Below are 24,125 nucleotides of genomic sequence, written 5' to 3'. Positions count from 1 at the left end.
TTGTTTTTCAAAAGATTTTCTCACAATATTTTATATTCATTTAAATACCTTTTTTAATTTTATTTATATTGTTTTTATTTTTTTTTAGTTAAATTCTATATAATTTTTTATTGTAATTATATAAATTGGATTAGATCTAAAATATAAAATCTGCACTTAGTCCAGATCAAATAACTATAAGTAAAATAATACGGACTAGATCGGACGAACACTAATCATGAGAAGAAATCTAGCTCCGTAACTAAAAAAATGTAATACATAAAGACTTTACCAAAAAAAACAGCAAGAGAATGTATTTTTCATTGAATTAAAACTTAAACACACAACAAGATTCAAGCAACACACTTACACTAGGGTGCCCAACACTATATCAATATGGCATAACGATATGCCTGCTTGCTCGTGTCATAAGGTGGCACTTAACATTTCTCCAAATAAAATGGTAAAAGAAAAGAAAAAACACACACACACATTGAACTCCCCATGTGTCTTACATGGCTGGTCACACAATCTATAACATAAGAAGTGATACATCTTCATGGAATTTTCTCTTTTTCTCCGTCCTCATCATTACATGGCTCCCAATAACTCTTGATGAAGATCAAGACAAAACAAAACATAGAAGCACAACTGATGAATCGATAGTTGGGCCAACTGTCATCGCCCATGTTTTCAATACTTGTGTCCATAGTCAATTGAACAAAAAAGCTAAACATCCCAAGTTGTGGCTGCGGAGGAACAACACCTTCAGATGATGATGATAATGTCAAGGCAAGAACAGCAAATGAAGCAGCAGTATAGATATCGTATACATTCCTTTGTGATTCTACCTCTCCTACTCCCTTGTCTACTCTACAATGCTCCTTTGAATGTAGTCTAAATCTTGGGTGTTTGCTCATGAAAACAAGCAAAGAAACCAATGACAAAATCGAACATTTAACGAATACTTTAAGGGCCAAGCAATTATCACACTTGTTAACCAATTTGCTGATATACTCGGGTAGCCTGGTTAGAAAATAAGCAAGACAAAAGGAAATGGCAATAAAAATGGAAGCTTGCCAATACTCATTATCTTTAAGATACTCCCTAAAACAAGGGGACAAGAAAAGGCAAAGAACAGCCAAGATTGCAGAGAACAGTTCCCCCATGATTAGCCATATGCTCCTTTGGTCAGTGACAATTTGGTCAATGACAATATAATGTTGTAGGAAAAACAATACACAGCACCAGAGAAAAATCACTAAAATAAACCTGAGATTCGTAATGGTTTCCATAGAAGTCTCTATCAACAAGCCTATGAAAGCACTAAACAAGCCGAGTTCTATGTTGTTGGGTTTTTTTGATGATAAAAGCAAGACCAGAAGTGGTAAAAGTGCAAAGGAAACTAGCATGAATGAATTACTCTCTAATATTTCCTCAGCACAAGAGTTAAAATGAAAATCATGATGATTGTACTTGATAAAAAACGTCACTAACCAAAAATTTAACTGGTAAACAGATTTAACAACCGGTTTGAGTAGATTGTCAATGGAAGACTTTCGTACCCAGTTCATCAGCCTTAAGGACAAACCCACATTGACTATGAGGAAAGCAATGCCAGGAGCAATTTCTAACATCCTTGAACCTCTGCCAGAGCTAAATTGAAACTTCAAGAACGAGCTGTGGTACATACAGAACACACCAGAAAAGATTGAAATCAATGAGATTAACGCAACAACAACAACGGAAATATCCATGGACAAAAAATCTCTCTCGTTCTCGTTCTTCTAACAAAGATTATGTAGGTGTTATTAATAACAAATACCAATTAATAAAAGTAAATAAAGAGAATATTTGAGATTAACAAAATTTTAAAATAAAAAGTAAAAAGAACATTTGAACGCGGCCTAACCTTCATGATGACTATTGTAACAAAGCTCTTGCTATTCACACTACACCAAAATATTAGTATTAATTAGTAGCACTTCAAAAGCTAAAAAACTCTATAATATTTTATAATGCCTCTAAATTAAATCTATAGAAGCATGCTCAAAATGTCAATAAAATAAAACATTTGAACGCGGCCTAACCTTCATGATGACTATTGTAACAAAGCTCTTGCTATTCACACTACACCAAAATATTAGTATTAATTAGTAGCACTTCAAAAGCTAAAAAACTCTATAATATTTTATAATGCCTCTAAATTAAATCTATAGAAGCATGCTCAAAATGTCAATAAAATAAAACATTTGAACGCGGCCTAACCTTCATGATGACTATTGTAACAAAGCTCTTGCTATTCACACTACACCAAAATATTAGTATTAATTAGTAGCACTTCAAAAGCTAAAAAACTCTATAATATTTTATAATGCCTCTAAATTAAATCTATAGAAGCATGCTCAAAATGTCAATAAAATAAAACATTTGAACGCGGCCTAACCTTCATGATGACTATTGTAACAAAGCTCTTGCTATTCACACTACACCAAAATATTAGTAACGCTTCAAAAGCTGAAAAACTGTATTATATACATATAAAATGTAACAATTATTCCATCTCAAAAAAAAAATGTAACAATTATTCTAATTAGTTATTGAAAAATGTGTTTACAAAAATAAATAAAAATTGTAATTAAATGTAAACACTATGTTTATATTATTATTAATTATTAATCTAATATATTTATTACGATAATATTTGTAATGATGATATGTTGATATATAATGTATTTATTAAAATTTAAATATAAATTTATAAATAAAATATGTATATTTATTATTTATTACCATATATAAACACATTATTATTATTATTAGTGTTTTTAGTATGTTTTCGGAGCTCAAAGAAACCCAGAAACTCTTATTCTGCAAGCAGTCAGAGGGGACAAAAATTAGATAGCTGAAGCAATCAAGAAGGTTTTCTCAACGGAGTTTTCAATATTTTTTTCTTCTCTATTTTCTTTTTTATTCTTAATTGATATGTGTGAAGTTGTTACGATAAACAAGAGTAGTTAAACAATTTATTAGGGTATTGATGGATATTGTTTGACATTGATTTATGGTTTTAATGTGATTTAATTTTTTCCTAATTTTCTATGTATTCTACTTTATTCGTACTTAATTACTTTTAATTGCACGATCACCAATTAAATATTTACGATTTGATGCGAAATCTGAGAAGTGAGTGTCAATTATGCTATAGTGAAATAGGAACAAATTTTGATATAGGACGAGAGTACCTGCGTGGTTTGGATAACTTATAGGGTTTATGTGTTTAATGTCTTTTACATGTTTAATTTATCACGAGAGTAAAAAATTTACATGTAATTGAGATTTTATATATCTAAGAAGACTATAAATTACTTTAGTAAACCTGCTATTGCATAGAATTTAGTAATAAAGAATTGAATCATGTTAGACCATAATAGAAAGATACAATTGAAATCAGTAACTCTACATTTTAATCATCGTTAATTTACATTAATTTACTTGATTCCTGTTTTTATTATTTTTATTATTTTTTAGTGTTTATGTTTTCTCTTAAATTTGATATAACTAAATAGAAGTAAAAGTTTGATTTTAAAGTACTTAATTATAATTCTTGTGGGATCAACCTCACTCTTTGTGAGTCTATAACTCGATAACGATACGTATACTTACGTGTTGAAAATACCATAACAATTATATAATTATCTTTTTTTTTTAATATATATATTGTAGGAATTTACTTGGTGAAATTCCAAGTTTAACCTACACCAACTCAAGCTCACAGTTAAAAACGACAAGGACAGAATTGTCCTTTAAATCAATTAATATATCAATTCACACGACAACCAAGATTTGGTCGTTTCCACTTGCACGACAAAGGAACTTGTCGTTCCTTACCCGCACGACAGATCGTTTGATCAAAACGATCTGTCGTTCTTACTCGAATAAAACCAAGAGAGTTCAGAGCAAACCCTAGCTCATTTCTCTCTTCGAACCTTCGAGAGTTTCAAACTCTCTCTCTTTCTCTCTGCCTTCTCTCTGGTTCTCAAACCCTAGAACCAGAGATCTCCCTCGATCTCTTGATCGATCTAACCCAGAAAATCACCCCAGAAACAACACACACACACATACATTCAAATATCGAACATAGATCATTAGGTTAGGGTTAGAAAATTAACACCAGAGATTATAGAGGTTCGCCCTAAATCAGGGGTACGTCCTCTTTGAGCTCGCCTTGAAGACGATCTACAGATCTGCACTATTTGATGAAGATTGATACAAAAGGTGAGAAATCCAAGTCACAGAACTTTGACTGGTATTTCAGATTGTCTCTCTTTTTCTTTCTATGTGTTTATCTCTCTGTATTTTCTTATTTCTCACTCACTAACACTTTTTCTTTCTTTGCATGAACTTGGAACACTGAGGTTTGGAGTCAAGCTTCCGGATACCGGAAATGCGGGTTCGAGTTTTACGGTATCTCTCCACCGGAGAGATGCGGTATGGCTCTAGTACCACTTTAAATACATGTAGATTTAGGGTTGATCATAGATCCGGAAGTTAGTTACAATTTCGGTTGTAACTAACAACCGAATCTTGATCCACAGAGGCGAAGCCACATAGGATCTGTTTTTGTCTTTGTATTCAGTTGTGATTTATTTGTATTTTCTCTTCATCTTGTAAAACTGTAATAATAAAAATTACAGTGAGATCTAATTTAACAATTTCCACCTTAGATCTCTTCTGTAATGTTTATTATCATAGTTCTTCGTCCTCGTTGTCTTAGCTCATAGTGGTAGTGGTCATCCACCACTTTACCAACCCCTAACAAGTCCAAGCAGTGCTTGAACTTGGTTAAGGGTAGCACCTTAGTACCGATATCAGAAGGATTCTCTTCAGTGGGAACTTTCTCTATCTGTACAACCTTCTGTGTCACTTTATCTCGTATAAAGTGATACTTAATTTCCACATGTTTGGTTCTGTCGTGAAAGACAGGATTCTTACACAAGTGGATACAACTCTGGCTGTCTGAGTAGATTATAGGTTCTTCATCTAGTAGTTTAAGTTCTTCTAGTAGTCCTTTAAGCCAAATAGCTTCTTTAATAGCCTCTGTAACAGCTACATACTCAGATTCTGTTGTAGATAATGCTACAACAGGCTGTAGTTGTACTTTCCAGCTGATACAATTCCCCCATAGAGTAAAGAAATAGGCAGAGGTAGATTTTCTACTATCTCTGTCACCTGCATAGTCTGCATCACTGTACCCAGTGATCATTCTGCTGTTGTCCCTCCTTTTGTAGTTTAATCCTACTTCAGTAGATCCCAATAAGTATCTTAGTAACCATTTCATAGCCTCCCAGTGTTGTTTACCTGGGTTAGCCATGTACTTACTTAGTACACTAATGGCATAGGCTAAATCAGGTCTGGTGCTAACCATTAGGTACATCACTGATCCCACTGCACTAGAATAAGGCACTTCACTCATAGATTCTTTCTCAGCTGGAGTTTTAGGGCATTGGTCTTTGCTTAGATAGTACTGATTGGTCATAGGTTGCTTAGTTTGCTTTGCATTAGTCATAGAGAAATTCTCTAAGACTTTCTTAATGTAGTTTTTCTGATGTAGCCTTAGTGTTCCATGCTCCCTGTCTCTAGAGATGTTAATGCCTAGGATCTTAGCAGCCTTGCCTAAGTCCTTCATCTCAAATTCTTCCCTTAGCCAACCTTTCATTAGGTCAATCCTGGTCCTTTCCTTGCTCACAATGAGCATGTCATCTACATACAGCAGTAAGTAGATGACTTCATCAATCTTAGTGCCCTTGTAGTATAGACATGTATCATAATAGCTTCTAGAGAACCCTTTCTTGATCATAAACTCATCAAACCTTTTATTCCATTGTCTTGGTGACTGTTTAAGTCCATACAGGGACTTAATCAGTTTGCAAACCAAGTCTTCCTTGCCTTTTTCCTCATATCCTTTAGGTTGTTGCATGTAGATTTCTTCCTCAAGTTCCCCATGTAGAAATGCAGTAGTTACATCCATTTGATCAACTTCTAGGTCAAATTGAGTAGCTATGGTAAGTATAATTCTGATGGTTTTATACTTAGCCACAGGTGAGAATATCTCATTAAAATCTATCCCTTCTTTCTGTGTAAATCCCTTAGCCACTAGTCTTGCCTTAAACTTCTTAGGATCTGTCTCAGTGAGTCCTTCTTTGTGTTTGAAAAGCCATTTGCATGATACTATGCTCTTTCCTTTAGGTTTCTTTACTAGTATCCAGGTTCTGTTCTTTCTCAGAGATTCCATCTCTGTATCCATTGCCTTGGACCATTTCTTGGCATCTTTATCAGTCATAGCTTCTTCATAGGTCTTAGGTTCTGTCATTTCCACTCCCATAGCACAGAAAAATGCATAGGCTAGCACTTCTTCCCAAGCTGTGAAGCTGAATCTCTGTGTAGGTCTAGGAACCCTTCTAGTTCTATCTCTGGTCAGTTGGTAGTCTTGGATTTCCTCATTTTCTTGTCCTTCTTCAGTAATAGGTTCCACCTGAATGTTGTCATCCTGAACTTGGTCATTTCCTACCAAGTTTTCATCTCCCTGAGTATTTTCCACCTGTTCTGGTTCCACCTGAACAGTATTAGGTTGAGTGTTCCTTGTTTGCATGTCCACAGATGTGCCTGCAGGGTTAGTGTCTAGAATAGGACTAGATATTGCATTATTATTAGTAATACAAGGAAATAAATCTTCCTTAAAAACAACATCCCTACTGTTTATAGCTTTAAACCCTTGTTTCTCTCTTACCCATAGTCTGTAGCCTTTAGTGCCTTCAGGATAGCCTAGGAACACACATTTCAGAGCTCTAGGTTCTAACTTACCTACACTCTGATGTGCATAGGCTGCACATCCAAATACTCTTAAGTTTGAGAGATCAGGAGGCTTACCTGACCAGATCTCCTCTGGTGTCTTGAATTCAATGGCACTGGATGGACTTCTGTTCACCAGGTAGGCTGCTGTTAACACAGCTTCTCCCCAAAATCCTTTAGTGAGTCCAGATTGCAATAATAGGCATCTGACCTTGTTCATCAAGGTCCTATTCATTCTCTCAGCTACCCCATTCTGTTGAGGAGTAATTCTCACAGTTCTGTGCCTTTGAATTCCAACGAGCCACAATACACTGTTAAATTCATCAACCGCAAAACTCTAAGCCATTGTCAGTTCTTAGGGTTTTAACCCTTTGATTAGTTAAATTTTCCATTAGGGTTTTCCATTGTATGAATTTAGATAAAGCCTCATTTTTATGTTTAAGTAAAAATACCCAAACTTTTCTAGAATGGTCATCAACAATAGACATAAAATACACATTTCCACCATGTGTTGGATTTTTCTCTGGTCCCCAAAGATCAGAGTGAACATACTCCAATATGTGCTTAGTTTTGTGAATACCAGTTTTAAATTTTAACCTATGGTGTTTACCTAGGACACAGGATTCACAGAAATCCACTTTACTTACTCTGTCCTTACCCAGTAGCCTTTGATCACTCATGATCTGTAGGCCTTTCTCACTGATATGCCCCAGCCTTCTGTGCCATAGAACAGCCTTTAGGTCCTCTGGATTGCTAGTGACTGCATTGTTGCAGTGAGTCACTGGTTCTCCATCTAAGTAGTATAATCCTTCATGTTTGTGGCCTTTGATTATTGTCATAGCACCCTTACTTAGCTTCATTGAACCTGCTTCAATTTTGCTAACAATACCCATGTCATCTAGAACACTTATAGAAATCAAATTTCTAGCAAGATTAGGAACATACCTTACACCAGTTAGAGTTCTGACAATTCCATCAAACATTTTAAAACTGACATTACCTGAACCTTCTATATTGCATGTATTGTTATTTCCCAGAATTACTTTGCCACCATTAGAATTTCTGTAATCAGTTAGGATTTCCCTAGAATTTGTCATGTGAAAGGTACACCCAGAATCCAAAATCCAGTCATCTTTGAAAGATGTAGATGCAACATAGACTTCACCACTATCATAGCCATCTGAGTAGTTTGCTTCTTGTTGCTTGTCATTTTGTTGCCTGTTTTGATCTGATCTCTCTGGAAACCTTCCACCTTTCTTGTTCTTGTATTTGTTGTTGTAGAAATAGCAGTCTTTCTTGTAGTGTCCAGGTTTTCCACAATAGAAACACCACCGTAGAATCAGGAATCTCTTGATGGTGATCTATTCTTCCCTTTGTTTGAGTTTCTATGATGATGTGCACTATTACTTCTACCCCTGTTATGGTAGGGTTTCTTGTGAGATGGCCTTCCCCTACTTAGGTTCATTTCACCATGTCCAGAATTGGATTTTTCACTCTTCATCTCTAAGTCTTTAGATTTTAGGGCAGAGATGACTTCATCAAGTGTGATTGAAGTCCTTCCATACTTGATTGCTGTCTTTACCTCTCTGTATGAATCAGGCAATGAATTCAAAATGATTATTGCCTGATTTTCATCACTTAGAGCTTCATTCTCTCCTGAATTTGCCAATTCAATGTGCATTCTGAGAAACTCATCAAGATTCTGATCTAGGGTTTTAGTGTGACTCATCTTAAACCCAAAGATCCTTTCTTTTAGGTAGATCTTGTTAGTTAGGGATTTTTGTTGAAACTGCTCTTCAAGTTTCTTCCAAATTTTAGCTGGTGTTTCTTCTTTATCAACCAATCTGATAATGGCATCAGAAAGGTTGAAAATTATGATTCCAGTGGCTGTTTCCAACAGTTCTTCTTGTTGAATCTTTGAAGTGTTTTCTGGCCATTCAATAGGGTCTTCAAGAACCCTAAGTAGTTTCTGTTGAGCCAGCAGGGATCTGATCTTTCTCCTCCAGATCCTGTAATCACCAGATCCATCAAAACGATCAATGTCAACTTTGATATTGCTCATGTTAGAAAAATCAAAATTAAATTGAGTTGAGTTTAGAAAGATTTGTTTATTATCAGTTTGTGGAATTTCCACAGGTTTCCCACTGTCCACAACTTCTTGTTGTATTTCTTCTTCTTCTCCCAGTCTTGATCACTTTCTTGATTCTTTCTTGAGTTGATTTAAGCTTGAACCAAAGCTCTGATACCACTGTAGGAATTTACTTGGTGAAATTCCAAGTTTAACCTACACCAACTCAAGCTCACAGTTAAAAACGACAAGGACAGAATTGTCCTTTAAATCAATTAATATATCAATTCACACGACAACCAAGATTTGGTCGTTTCCACTTGCACGACAAAGGAACTTGTCGTTCCTTACCCGCACGACAGATCGTTTGATCAAAACGATCTGTCGTTCTTACTCGAATAAAACCAAGAGAGTTCAGAGCAAACCCTAGCTCATTTCTCTCTTCGAACCTTCGAGAGTTTCAAACTCTCTCTCTTTCTCTCTGCCTTCTCTCTGGTTCTCAAACCCTAGAACCAGAGATCTCCCTCGATCTCTTGATCGATCTAACCCAGAAAATCACCCCAGAAACAACACACACACACATACATTCAAATATCGAACATAGATCATTAGGTTAGGGTTAGAAAATTAACACCAGAGATTATAGAGGTTCGCCCTAAATCAGGGGTACGTCCTCTTTGAGCTCGCCTTGAAGACGATCTACAGATCTGCACTATTTGATGAAGATTGATACAAAAGGTGAGAAATCCAAGTCACAGAACTTTGACTGGTATTTCAGATTGTCTCTCTTTTTCTTTCTATGTGTTTATCTCTCTGTATTTTCTTATTTCTCACTCACTAACACTTTTTCTTTCTTTGCATGAACTTGGAACACTGAGGTTTGGAGCTGAAGCTTCCAGATCTGGAAATCTGGGTTCGAGTTTTCTGGTATCTCTCCACTGAGAGATCTGGTATGGCTCTAGTACCCTTTAAATACATGTAGATTTAGGGTTGATCATAGATCTGGAAGTTAGTTACAATTTCGGTTGTAACTAACAACCAGATCTTGATCCACTAGAGGCGAAGCCACATAGGATCTGTTTTTGTCTTTGTATTCAGTTGTGATTTATTTGTATTTTCTCTTCATCTTGTAAAACTGTAATAATAAAAATTACAGTGAGATCTAATTTAACATATATAGTAGTCCTTATCATTAAAGCCCAATAATTTTGTAAAATATAATTGCTACTATTTTGAAGGTCTTTCAATGTTTGAATGAATATTTTTTAAGAAAATTTACATGGTATACTAACTTTTGCTATATTTTTATAAAAATACTGCTAGGTGGTACTTTTTACTTTTTTACTGTGTTTTTTTATAAGTTTCATACTGCATTATACTGTGTTAAAGTTTCAATGGTGTTCTACTGGTGTTTTTTAGTTGTTCTACTGTTGTTTTGAGTTGTTCTGCTTTGTGTTTTACTGGTGTTTTATAAAAACACAGTATTTTTGAAAAGATTTCCATGTGACAGTATTTTTATAAAAGTTAACCCAAATTTTAGTATTTTTGTAAGTTTCCCTATTTTTTATTGCAAGATAACATTAGCATATTTATGAATTTTTATTGGATTACATTCAATATTTTTATTTTAAGCCTATTCAAATTCAATTAAATTATATATTAGATGTTATATTTTATCATTTGATTTAATCTAATTAATTTCAATTATCCGATCGACTCAACATCTACCAGATTGAATCAGTTCTATCCATTGAATGCACTTCTTTGTATATTTATTTGATTGATTCAAATTATCTATTATTTTAAACCTAGTATTTCTTTTGTAGGATTAGATCCATTCAATGTTTTAAATTAAATATTTATTGGATTGAATTGGATTCACTTATTTTTTTTCCACATAAAACTTGATTTTAAGTTGCTTTCCCATAACAATGTCCAAACAATATTTTTCGAAAATAACATAAAAAATAAATAAAAATTATAATTAAATGTAAACACTATGCTTATATTATTATTAATTATTAATCTAATATATTTATTATGATAATATTTGTAATGCTGTATTTTTTTAACTAAATTGTGATGATATGTTGATATATAAGGTATTTATTAAAATTTAAATACAAATTTATAAATAAAACATGTATATTTATTATTTATTACCATATATAAACACATTATTATTATTATTAGTGTTTTTAGTATGTTTTCGGAGCTCAAAGAAACCTAGAAACTCTTATTCTACAAGCAGTCAGAGGGGACAAAAATTAGACAGCTGAAGCAATCAAGAAGGTTTTTTCAACGGAGTTTTCAATATTTTTTTCTTCTCTATTTTCTTTTTTATTCTTAATTGATATGTGTGAAGTTGTTACGATAAACAAGAGTAGCTAAACAATTTATTAGGGTATTGATGGATATTGTTTGACATTGATTTATGGTTTTAATGTGATTTGATTTTTTTCCTAATTTTCTATGTATTCTACTTTATTCGTACTTAATTACTTTTAATTGCCTGATCACCAATTAAATATTTATGATTTGATGCGAAATCTGAGAAGTGAGTGTCAATTATGCTATAGTGAAATAGGAACAAATTTTGATATAGGACGAGAGTACCTGCGTGGTTTGGATAACTTATAGGGTTTCTGTGTTTAATGTCTTTTACATGTTTAATTTATCACGAGAGTAAAAAATTTACATGTAATTGAGATTTATATATCTAAGAAGACTATAAATTACTTAAGTAAACCTGCTATTGCATAGAATTAAGTAATAAAAAATTGAATCATGTTAGACCATAATAGAAAGATACAATTGAAATCAGTAACTCTAAATTTTAATCATCGTTAATTTACATTAATTTACTTGATTCCTGTTTTTATTATTTTTGTTGTTTTTTTAGTGTTTATGTTTTCTCTTAAATTTGATATAACCAAATAGAAGTAAAAGTTTGATTTTAAAGTACTTAATTATAATTCCTGTGGGATCAACTTCACTCTTTGTGAGTCTATAACTACGATACGTATACTTACTGTTGAAAATACCATAACAATTATATAATTATCTTTTTTTTAATATATATATATATAGTAGTCCTTATCATTAAAGCCCAATAATTTTGTAAAATATAATTGCTACTATTTTGAAGGTCTTTCAATGTTTGAATGAATATTTTTTAAGAAAATTTACATGGTATACTAACTTTTGCCATTTTTTTAATAAAAATACTTCTAGGTGGTACTTTTTAGTTTTTTACTGTGTTTTTTTATAAGTTTCATACTGCATTATACTGTGTTAAAGTTTCAATGGTGTTCTACTGGTGTTTTTTAGTTGTTCTACTGTTGTTTTGAGTTGTTCTGCTTTGTATTTTACTGATGTTTTATAAAAAACACAATATTTTTAAAAAGATTTCCATGTGACAGTATTTTTATAAAAGTTAACCCAAATTTTAGTATTTTTGTAAGTTTTCCTATTTTTTATTGCAAGGTAATATTAGCATATTTATGAATTTTTATTGGATTACATTCAATATTTTTATTTTAAGCCTGTTCAAATTCAATTAAATTATATATTAGATGTTATATTTTATCATTTGATTTAATCTAATTAATTTCAATTATCTGATCGACTCAACATCTGCCGGATTGAATCAGTTCTATCCATTGAATGCATTTCTTTGTATATTTATTTGATTGATTCAAATTTATCTATTATTTTAAACCTAGTATTTTTTACAGGATTAGTTCCATTCAATGTTTTAAATTAAATATTTATTTGATTGAATTGGATTCACTTAGGTGGCGTTTGGTAACACTTTTTTAATCAGTTTTCTATTTTTAAAAGTGGAAAAGTGAAAATATTTTTCAAAAACATGTTCTATAAAATTGTTTTTACTTTTCAATTTTATAATTAGAAATCAAAATTTTAAAAACAAAAAATAAACACTTTCAATATTTTTTTAAACAGTATTTTTTCTTAATCAATCTTTTGGATTACAACCAGACCCGAACCCAAATCCCCTCCTCACGGCCTTGGCGCTGAACCCGGCTTCTAACCCGAACCCGAAGCCAACACCGGATCTTGACCCGACTTAAACAAAATCAAAAAATGAAAATGAAAATGAACTTTACAGAACACACTTTTGTTTTCTGTTTTTAAAATTGAAAAACAAAAGTGGTTACAGAACGCATTTTTGTTTTTCAAAAGCAAAATTTTTAAAAACAAAAATTTTACTTTTATTTTGTGATTAAAAAATTAAAAAACAAAAGTGTTACCAAACGGCACCTTAGTTTTTTCCACATAAAACTTGATTTTACGTTGCTTTCCCATAACAATGTCCAAACAATATTTTTCGAAAATAACGTAAAAATAATATTTTGTAGTTTTGTAAAAAAAAAAATCTACAATATATATAAGAAAAAAAATAGATTCGTAAAAATATAAAAAAAATTATCATTTTTATATATTCATGAAATAATCACAAAATCATTGGCCCTTATTTAAAACAAATGTTATATTTAAAAAATTACTACAAAAATGTATATTTTTATATTTTTAAAAGGAAAAAATTGTTGGGGCTTCTGAGGTAGTTGGGCCGTAGGCACAGACCCAACCCATCTTAGCCTTGGGCTTTGGGATGGCCTAGTCCATCTTTGCATGAAAGAGTTTCGAAAGAGGACGTACCCCTGCATTTAGGGCAAACCTCTATAAACTCTTGTGTTTGTTTTTCTTATCTCTCTCTACTGCTTTATGTTTGATCTTGTTTGTGTGTATGTTTGGGATAAATTTCTGGGAAAGTTTCTGGGTAAATCGATCTGGTTGATCGAGAAGGATATCTGGTTTCCAGGGTTTGTTCGTAGGAACCAGAGAGAGAGAGAGAGTTTGGTTCAAACTCTCGAAGGTTCGATTTGGCAAAGTCTGAGCTATGGTTAGCTCATTTGCCTAGTTTTGTTTCAGGCAGAACGGCAAATCGTTTTGGCTTAAACGATTTGTCGTGCAGGAGAGAACGACTTGGTTTCTTGGTCGTTTGGTTTAATTGTGTTTTAATTTTTCTTGGTCAATTTTGACCTTGTTGTTTTTGACATACATTGAGTTGGTGTGGGGGCATTCTTGGAAAACAAAAAAAATCCTACACCGTTATTAATATAATTAAGTATCGGATCTCATATAATTTAAGAAAATAATTTTTAAAGAATATCGCTAATCAATCGTGTAACACTACTTATAGAAAGTGTTGAGATCACTGGTTCTTACTAGCAATGCTCTAATACTTGTTGAGAAGTTCTTTTTAATTTGAGTGCATTATTAATTGTCTTTTTTTTTTTTATTTACAGAACTCAGCAAAAGAATTGTAAAGAGCAATATTAATATATATATGTTTTTTTTTTTAATTTGGTCAATTTTATATCCAAAATCACTAATGCATTGCATTAGTCTTCTTTTATTTAATTAATCACCTCATTTTAGTTTTCAAGTTTCGATTGTACCCTTAGATTTAGTGGGCCTTGGAAAAAATTATGAAATAATTACATAAGGCACCATTTTTTTGTAAAATATTTACAATTTTACGTTCAAAGAATGTTTTTTTTTTTTACATTTTTACGGTTTTCCGAAAAATAACACGAAAATAACATAAAATCAACAAGAAAACAATATAAAAGTAAAATGAAAATAACATAAAAAAAACAACAAAAAATAACATACATATAACACAAAATTAACAATAAATGTACAAAATTTCAACATAAAAGACCGTATTTTATGAAAATAAAATCAAAAAAATCGTAAAAAATGTTTAAAATTCCGTAAAACCGTATTTTTGTTGTTTTTTTTTTTTTTGTTATTTTTGTGCATTTGTGAAATTAACCCTATTGAGATATGTACACAATACTTAAATATAATTTTTTTTATATATATATTTTTATGGACTTTTAATTTTTATTTATTTACATTTTCATGAATTTATTTTACAGGATTTTACGTTATTTTATTGTAACAGCAACGCTAAAATAATATATATTTTTTTTCCATAAAAACTAAGAAGAGTCTCTATAGTTTTGTAAAAAAAAAAAACTGTAAAAAATATAAAACTTAGTAAATTTTTTATATTTATGAAATAATCACAAAATTATTTGACCTAATTTAAAACAAATGTTATATTTGGAAAATTACTACAAAAATGTATATTTTTGAAAGGAAAAAATTGTTGGGGCTTCTAAGGTAGTTGGGCCATAGGCACAGACCCAACCCATCTTAGCCTTGGGCTTTGGGATGGCCCAATCCATCTTTGCATGAAAGAGTTTCTCAAGGAGAAGCCTAAAGACATCATCAAGCAAGTATATATACTATATTATAAAATAAATGTATTTTATTGTTTTATTTATTTATTTGAGATATAATTCTTTTTTTTTTTCGAAAATGATTGCAATATACAAGTGGTGTGGGCTATATTTTCCACCTTAGTGTATATTAACACCAAAATATTAATAGTTTCCAAATATTGTAGGGCTATATATATTGTGTCATGTTCTTTCTCTCTTGTTACTTTCATACAAAGCTGTAAGAGAAAATGAAAACACACTAACAAACATTTCAAAACTACCTCTTTTGAAGTGGCTTCCAAATTATCTTTGGCCAAGCTCTTTTGGTTGATGTTTTTAAATCAGAACTTGTGTATATCTGAGAAAAAAGTATATAGCTCCAATTTGTATAGATAGAGTCATTAAAAAGAAAGGGTTTTTTTTTTTTACAAAAATATTGAATTTTCGATAAAAGGTTACAATTTTACTGACACGCGAAATTTCTTATAAAAATATTATTTTTTTTATAAAATAACTGTAAAATAACAAAACATAACAGTAAAACAATTAAAAAAACAACTGTAAAATAATAATGAAAACTTAACAGTATAAAACTTACACAGTATTCTTAAAAAAAATTCTTTTCTATAGTAAAAAAGTCAAAAAGTTAAAAATTTTAGCATATATTGTAAAAATCCTTAAAAAGAATCTCAAAATTAGATTGAATTTTGTTCAAGAGAATAAGTTATTATGACAAATTGATTATAAAAAAATAGAAAAGAAATGTAAGTAAGTTTAGTGGGGTTTCTTGTCTATTGGATTGTAAATGGTTAGTTTGATTAATAGAAAGATTATTTTTTGATGAAAAAAAAAAAATCAAAACTAACTAAGCCAATTTGTTTGAATCTCTTCCAATTAAAGATGTTGTACATTATTTATAGAACAAGAAGAAGAAATAAATAATGTATATTTATACATACTATTTCTATATACACATATAATAATAGTGAGTGATTGTCATGTGTCTATGTATTATCATATTCAAAGTAAATTGACATTTTTGTCTCTCACTTTATTTGGTACTAAATTCAATTTGGATATTTTTTTTTTTAATTTTTTACAACAACTCTAAAACCTTTCAAAAAAAGATTATGAAAATGTTATTATAAATTAATAACATTAAAAAAAGAATATTTGTCTAAATTATATTATTATTATTATTATTATTATTATTATTATTATAACAACTATGCTGCTGGCCCTTGTTAGGTAGCAATAAAAGACCAAAGATTGTCCTTATTCTCAACTCCTAGCTTTGATTTTACCAAACCAATTAAAAGAGTCAAGAGAAAAGTTAACTAGAAAATAAATAAATATTTAATAAATACCCAACAAACACAAAATCACAATAATGTCAAGAATTGTTGAGATTAGTTTGATGAATAATTGTTATATATACATGTATATCATAAAGTCTTTGATTATTTAACAACTTCAACAAGTAGTAACAAGTTTCTTATTTATTATTACTTGTAATTTTTTTTTTATTAAAGCGTTTATATATTACAATGTTTTATGTATTAAAGCGTTTATTATTACTTGTGATTATTGTTTAAGAACATCTCCTACATAGATACAAGTGAAATAAGTGATAAGTGATGTAAAAGTGAAATGTGGCTCACTTAGTAAAAAAAAAATTTGCTATTAATAAATGATATATCAAAAACTAATGTAAATTTAACATATTAAATATTGTGGCCACAATTATTATGATGCTTTTTTTTTAAGGTAGGTATATGATGCAAAATTTGAAAAAAAAAATCATTACTCTTTGACTTTCTAAGTACATTCATGCTATTTTTAATTATCTGATTATTATATTTAGCTATAAAATTAAATTAAAAATATTTTACATTTATTTATTTTATTATTCTGAATAATAAAATTAATGACAAATTATAATTTTTTATATATTTAAAAAACAAAAATATATTTCTTGCATAAAATAAGAATTAATTTTTAACTTTTCATCAAATTTTGCAATTATTACAATATTAATAATTGATGCAACAATAAAATTAATTTTTGTGCAAAAAATATACCACAATTTCAATTACTTTTTCCTTAAGCATTAGACAAAACACATTTGGCAAACCTAATTTGAAGATGATGATTTTAAGATTCAAGAAACTATGAAACTCCCAATTTTATTATTATTATTATTATTATTTTCATTAAACAAGTAAAAATGAACACTTTTTTGCATGTGGAGGTTGACAAAGTTTACAACTTTATTTGTTAGGAGTGGTTGGTTCAGAAAGTGAATTATATAAACATTTAAGGATGTAAGGCTTAGCAAACTTCATATTAAATATTTCATGAGTCCTAAGTGGAATTCCATTACCAAATATAAAATATATGATTATTATTAATTATGTCTCCCAATACATACAATAATAATAATAATAATAATAATAATAATAATAATAAAATACCATTATAATATGTGCCAAAGGATATTGTTAGAAATTAGAAAAACAAAAAGTAATCAAATCAAAGGAAAAGACAGATTGGTCCCCCACAAGTGCACCCCCACCACCATGTTCTAATTTTTCATACTTTTGTATTGTAAGATTCACAGCTTAATTAAAAGACAATTGGATGGTTGGAACATTTTGGAAATTTGTATTGGACCCTACTTTTCTTTTTTTACAAAAATATTATACATATATAGTACCACTAAAAATAAATATACCCATATACCTTTTTGTGTTTTAAAGTGAGATCATTTTAATTTTTTTTATATAAACAGTGTCTGTTATAATTATTTAAGATAATTTATAATATTTAAAATTTTAAAATAATTTAATGCACTAAATTTTTTAAAACTTATGTATTATAAATTATTTAAAATTTCTTAACATAAATTTTTTTAAATAACTACAATATAAATCATTATATAAGAAAAATGTATTAATATCACAACTACTTAAATATAAAATAAATGAAGGGAATGCACCCTAAACTTATAGGACAACACATATTCACATGGACGAAATTACCCTTCTCATGTGATTATCCTCCTCTTAAATTGGATTTTGGTTATAGAATATTATATTTATATAAATACACATAAATTTACACAATAATATTTTCCTATTCATGATTAAAAAAAAAAATTGTATTTTGGAGATTAGTTTGAAGGACTTTTTGGAGCACCTTTGTGTTACATCATGGGCATATTTTATGACCCAAAGAACATTGGTACATGGTACAAACAATATAATAGTTAGTTTTACTAAACTTTTCCACTCATAACCTTTTCAAGTTACTTTTTTTTTGGGGGGTGTGTGGAAAAGAACAATTACTTTACAATAAATTCAAGACATAAAAGCCTAATCTTTTGCACTTTCAAAGTTGAATTGTAACAAGTAGAAAAAAAAAAGTAACAACATTTACTAATCAATATTCACATAAAAATACAATCTTTAACTACCCATAATATCCAATTTAAGATATATGACATTTTATTATTACTTCTTCTAATTCAAAACATAAAATCAATAACTTTAGTTATATTAAAAATTGTTATGATTACTTCTTGAAGTGTTGATTGTTCTTACTATTGAGGTAATAATGTCAACATTTGAAAACTACTAGTATAGTAGTGGAACATCTTATGATAATATCTATTATGTTTTTTGCAATCATAGCCAATAGTGGCACCACCATACCACTCCCATGCATTTGCATAGATTGTTTAGTTGAAGAAAAAGGGCATTTTAGTAACATCAACTCTCATTCCTACTTATGCTAAATGAACATTATATTTGCACCTAAAAAAATTAAATAAGCACCCCTATACTAAAAATGAAAAGATAAACACTTATTTTTTTTAAAAGAAGTTATTTCACTAGTATTTTGTATTATTTTTAATTTTGTTTTCATATATTTTTTAAAAATAGTGTATATACTTCTAATTTTACTTTAGTATAATTTCATGTATTCTATTTTCAAAATATTAAATTACATTCTAGAACATTTTTACAGTACACCACTTAAAAAGAATAGACTGATACACCTTCTATTTATTTGAATATATTGAAAAAAAAATTAGTTTAATTTTTTTATAGTCGTGTAATTTATAATTATTTAAGACATTGTACAAAATTTTGAGAAATTCAAAATAATTTACAATATAGAAAACAAAGCTCAATTAATGTAATTCACAGGTGTATACAATAAAAAAGTCACACATGCAACAGAAATAGACTGTTTAATCCCTATTTTTAGCGTGTTTAATTTTCTAAATTTCTCAAAAATTTTACAAAATATTTTAAATAACTACAACAACACAACTATATAAAAAGAATTAGACTACAAAAAATTTCTTAAATACCAAAACAAATAAGGATACATCAATACACTCTTTTTACCGTATTCATTGTAGTCTTATTATATTTTATTTTTATTTTAAACATGTATTTTTTAGAATGTAAAAAGGAAGAATAATTTTAATGAGAAATGATAAAAGTCCGTAGCACCTTTCTCGGTATTATCGTTATTGGTGTAATTAAGTATCAATTTTTATGTAACCTAAGAAAATAATTTTTAAAAATATCGCTAATCAATAATAAAGTGCTATCTATAAACAAATGTCAGGGAAGGTCCGATAAGACTACTCAATTTTACTATTTATATTTGATAGATTAATATATATATTTAATACAAAATAAAAATAATAAAATAAGATGTCTTTATAGAATTACAGGTCCATACTCTAAAACCATGCCTTTGTCTACCTACATTACATAGAGCTAAAAGCTATTACTATCTCCTTCACATGCTTTCCTTTGATAAAAATTCAATCTTTTCTTTTTTTGAACAAGATAAAAATTCAATCTTTAAACAAAGAAAAAACCAAAAGAAAAAGCTTTCTCACTCTCATTGGCTTAGATTTTGAGTAACCTCCACACCTTCTTCATTTCTCTCTCTCTCTCTAACCCCATTTATGTTTTTTTCTGGTTCTCACAAGATTCTATTCTACAAACAAGATAATATCATCTTCTTTTTTCTCTGCAAAGTAATAACAATAATAATACACCCAAAAAAACCCAAATGCTTATTCTGTATTGTGTCCAAATTTTGAGAGATTTTGTCAATGGCTACTGACACCATCACCAGATTTATCCAAAACCAACAAACCAGTAATAATGAAGAAGAAGTTAACAGACAAGAGATTCAAGCTGCCATTGCTAAAGCTGTGGAGCTTAGAGCTCTTCATGCTGCTCTGATGCAGACCACTAATAATAATAACACTAACAACAACAGCCCTTCTAATAATCTCAAGCTTCCTTCTTCTTCTTCTTCTCCTCCTCCTCCTAATCCTCAGTTCTCTGCTCAAGATTATCCTGTTTTTACACCTGTAAGTACTACTAATCTCTCTTTTTTGTTATTAACTTTGTTTTTAAACAAATTCTGAAAGTAAAGATAGAAACTTTTTGTTTTACTTTTTAGTTAGTTTCTAAAGTAAAGATTGAAACTTATTTTTGGTTTTTCAGTTATGAAGATGAAACAGTATCTGGGTATCAATAAAATGACCCAAAAAAGTAGCACATTATCTGAAATTCTGGTCATGTATAGGCTTTTCTTTTTCTTTTACCTTTTTTTTTTTGTAGAGTTATGAAGATGAACCAGTATCTGGGTATTAACAAAATGGAGTGTTTTGTAAGAAAAATTATTAGCAAAATAACTTTTTAACATTTTTTATTAGCAAAATAATTATGTTTGCTTGCACAAACAACTAAAAATTACACTATGCCATCATAAAAATGACTGTTTTGCTTCCATAAATTGTTAGTTTGGAAAATTTCCCTTTCATGTAGAGTTTTTTTATTTTGTTTTTAGAGTTGTGAAGATGAACCAGTATTATCTTTGTATCAACAAAATGGACCAAAAAGTAGAACATTATCTGAAATTCTGGTCATATAGAGTTTTTTCTTTTTCTTTATAGTTAGATTATTAAAGTAAAGAAAGAAACTTTTTTTGTTTTGTAGATTTATGAAGATGAAACAGTATCTGGGTATTGATAAAACAAAGGAATTAGATTTGTCTAATTAGTATTATGCATTGTTGTTGTTAGATTAGCTGTATTATATTTTAGACCTTTTCTCCTTTGGAAACCTGTCCACTTGTAAGAGCTATATATTGTCATTGTATGCACCCTTTTTTCATATATGAGAATATATCACAATTGCCCACTTTTCTCTCATCAAATCCTTTGCTACACTTTATCTGAAATTCTTGTCATGTGGAGCATTTATTTTTAATTCCTTTCTTTATAGTTAGATTCTAAAAGTAAAGAATGAAACTTTTTCTTGTTTTGTAGAGTTGTGAAGATGAACCAGTATTTGGGTATCAACAAAATGAGGGAAATTTGCCAAACTAACAGTATAAAAATGTTAAATGAGCAAAATAACCATTTTTATGATCGGATAGTGTAATTATAGTCGTTTCTAATTTTTTATAAAATTATTTTGCTTATAAAATTTTTCATAATGACTATTTTCAATGGAAGTTTTATTTTACGAGAACGTATCTGGCTTAATTCTTCTTTTGATGATCGATTTAATCTCTGATCAAAAAGATATACATTGGTTATCTTTTATCTCTTCAAGAAGTTTAGTAATATGCATAACCACCTTATTGTTACGATGGGGAGAAGAACCTATGATTAGCTTTTCGGATGTAGAGGCTAATTTTATATTTTGTTAGATTTTAAAAGTAAAGTAAGAAACTTTTTGTTTTTTGTAGAGTTATGAAGATGAAACAGTATCTGGGTATCAACAAAATGAACCAAGAAGTAGAACATTATCCGAAATTTGGGATGAGTATGGATTAGGAAGTGGAACTGGTGATGAAACAGTTTTATCAGACTACAAAAAAGAGAATTCTTGTTCAAGAAAAGGGTTGGTTAATTGTGACACAACAACAACCAACTTAGAGTCTCATACATGTGTAGCTGAGGATCATAAATCTATGATAGGAACTTCTTGTGCTAACCATATCACAGTGCTGCAAACCTCACCTCTCCAAAATGACATGTTCAAGTCAAGAAGGAGAAACAGTTTGGGAGATTTCAACGCTGTTTCGTCGTGTAATAGATGCAGGCCTGCAACTATAACTTCGGAATCTGATAGTGGAGGTGGAATTAAGAACAGGAGGACTTCCAACATTGTTGTTCCCTTGACAGACTCTCATTCCTCGATGCATTCGCAGCCTAAGAATCGCGGTGGTGGTGGTGTGATGTCTTGGTTGTTCCCTCGGTTTAAGAAGAAGAAGAACAACAACAAATACGAAAACTCTCCTAATCGAACTGAGTCTGAAGATGTGTCATCTCAAGTGTTTAGAGAGTCTGGGATTTTGTCAATTGAGGCACTTAGGAAAGAGCTCATTGAAGCTCATGAGAATCGAGATGCAGCCTTAATGGAAGTTTCTGATATGAAATCTTCTCTTGGGGAGTTGAGGGAGAAGCTTGAGTGTTTGGAAACTTACTGTGAAGAGTTGAAGAAAGCTTTGAGACAAGCAACACAAGGTAAGAACTCCCCTGCTCCTGAAAACCTCAGAAACTTTCCGAAAAGAGGAAAATCTGAAAACTTGATGCCTGTTAGTGAAGAAGTAATGGTAGAAGGTTTCTTACAGATTGTATCAGAAGCAAGATTATCAGTAAAACAATTCTGTAAAACACTTGTGATTCAGATTGAAGAGACTGATACAATGCTTGTTGATAATCTCAACTTGCTTCTTCAACCATATAAACTTTCTCTCAATTCAAAGTACTCAAAAGCAGTTCTTTACCATTTAGAAGCCATTATAAACCAATCACTCTACCAAGATTTTGAGAACTGTGTGTTTCAGAAGAATGGCTCACCAAAGATTCTTGACCCTTATCAAGATAGACAAGCTCAATTCGCATCATTTGTCGCGCTAAGAAACTTGAGTTGGAATGAAGTGTTGAGGAAAGGTACTAAGTATTACAGTGAAGAGTTCAGTAAGTTTTGTGATCAGAAGATGAGTCATATCATAACAACACTGAATTGGACTAGGCCTTGGTCTGAACAACTTCTTCAAGCGTTTTTTGTGGCTTCGAAATGCATTTGGTTGCTTCATTTGCTCGCCTTTTCGTTTAATCCTCCATTGGGAATACTGAGGGTGGAAGAGAACACCAACTTTGATTCACATTACATGGATGATATGTTGATGGAAAGGCAGAGAATGAATGGCCCGAGTCGTGTTAAGATCATGGTTATGCCTGGGTTTTATGTTCAAGATCGGGTTTTGAGGTGTAAGGTTCTTTGTAGGTACAAGTCTGTAACATGAAATGATTTGATTTCGAAATTCTCTGGTTTTTTTCCTAATAAGGTTACATTTTTTTAGTGAAGTTTGTAGCTTTATTTTGAAGTTGTTTATATATGTTCAAAATGTTCATCACTTGAATTTCTTATTAGAAAATAGTAAACTTCATTTCTTCATGTATGTATGTATAGACCATTTCTTACTGTCTAAATTTTCTTTAATTTTTGATTTTTAATTGATTTATTGAGGTATTTAAGCTCTTCATATGTGCTTGTTTAGTTGGGTTTTGTATTTTTTTTAGCTTTTATGTTAAGAAAAAACATGTTTGAAAGGCATGGAATAGAATGCTAGTATGCTAATTATATATAAAATTTAGTATTTTTAAGAACTGATTTTTCTTTGTTTTTTTAATTATAAGTTTATAATTGATTTTTTGAATAATTGTGTGTTATTGGAATCAGTTGTATTTTAATTTATGTCTCAACTAATTTTTATTTAAGTCATTTTAGAAAAATAGTTTTTGAATTATTTATTTCAAAAATTGATTTAAGGAACTAATTTTTAATTTAGTT

The 24,125-nt window shown here is 30.1% G+C and overlaps 1 protein-coding gene across 1 annotated transcript; it reads left to right on the top strand.

The window, feature by feature from the left end:
- The first annotated feature begins 19,993 nt into the window (after positions 1-19,993).
- LOC115722882 (IRK-interacting protein) lies at positions 19,994-23,729 on the top strand. Its single transcript, XM_030652233.2, has 2 exons — positions 19,994-20,623; positions 22,012-23,729. Exons 1-2 carry the CDS (start codon positions 20,360-20,362, stop codon positions 23,575-23,577), a joined length of 1,830 nt encoding a protein of 609 aa, XP_030508093.2. The 5' UTR covers positions 19,994-20,359; the 3' UTR covers positions 23,578-23,729.
- Positions 23,730-24,125: the final 396 nt, after the last annotated feature.

This window comes from Cannabis sativa, chromosome 9 (assembly GCF_029168945.1).
Source record: "Cannabis sativa cultivar Pink pepper isolate KNU-18-1 chromosome 9, ASM2916894v1, whole genome shotgun sequence".
In the NCBI taxonomy this organism is placed as follows: domain Eukaryota; kingdom Viridiplantae; phylum Streptophyta; class Magnoliopsida; order Rosales; family Cannabaceae; genus Cannabis; species Cannabis sativa.
The sequence above is the reverse complement of the archived record's forward strand: the minus strand, read 5'-3'. Positions and strand labels throughout refer to the sequence as shown.

Coding starts and splice junctions, on each gene's coding strand:
- LOC115722882 (XM_030652233.2), top strand. CDS start 20,360: ATGGCTACTGACACCATCACCAGATTTATCCAAAACCAACAAACCAGT. Junction 20,624..22,011: donor ATTATCCTGTTTTTACACCT/GTAAGTACTACT, acceptor TGTTTTTTGTAG/AGTTATGAAGATGAAACAGT.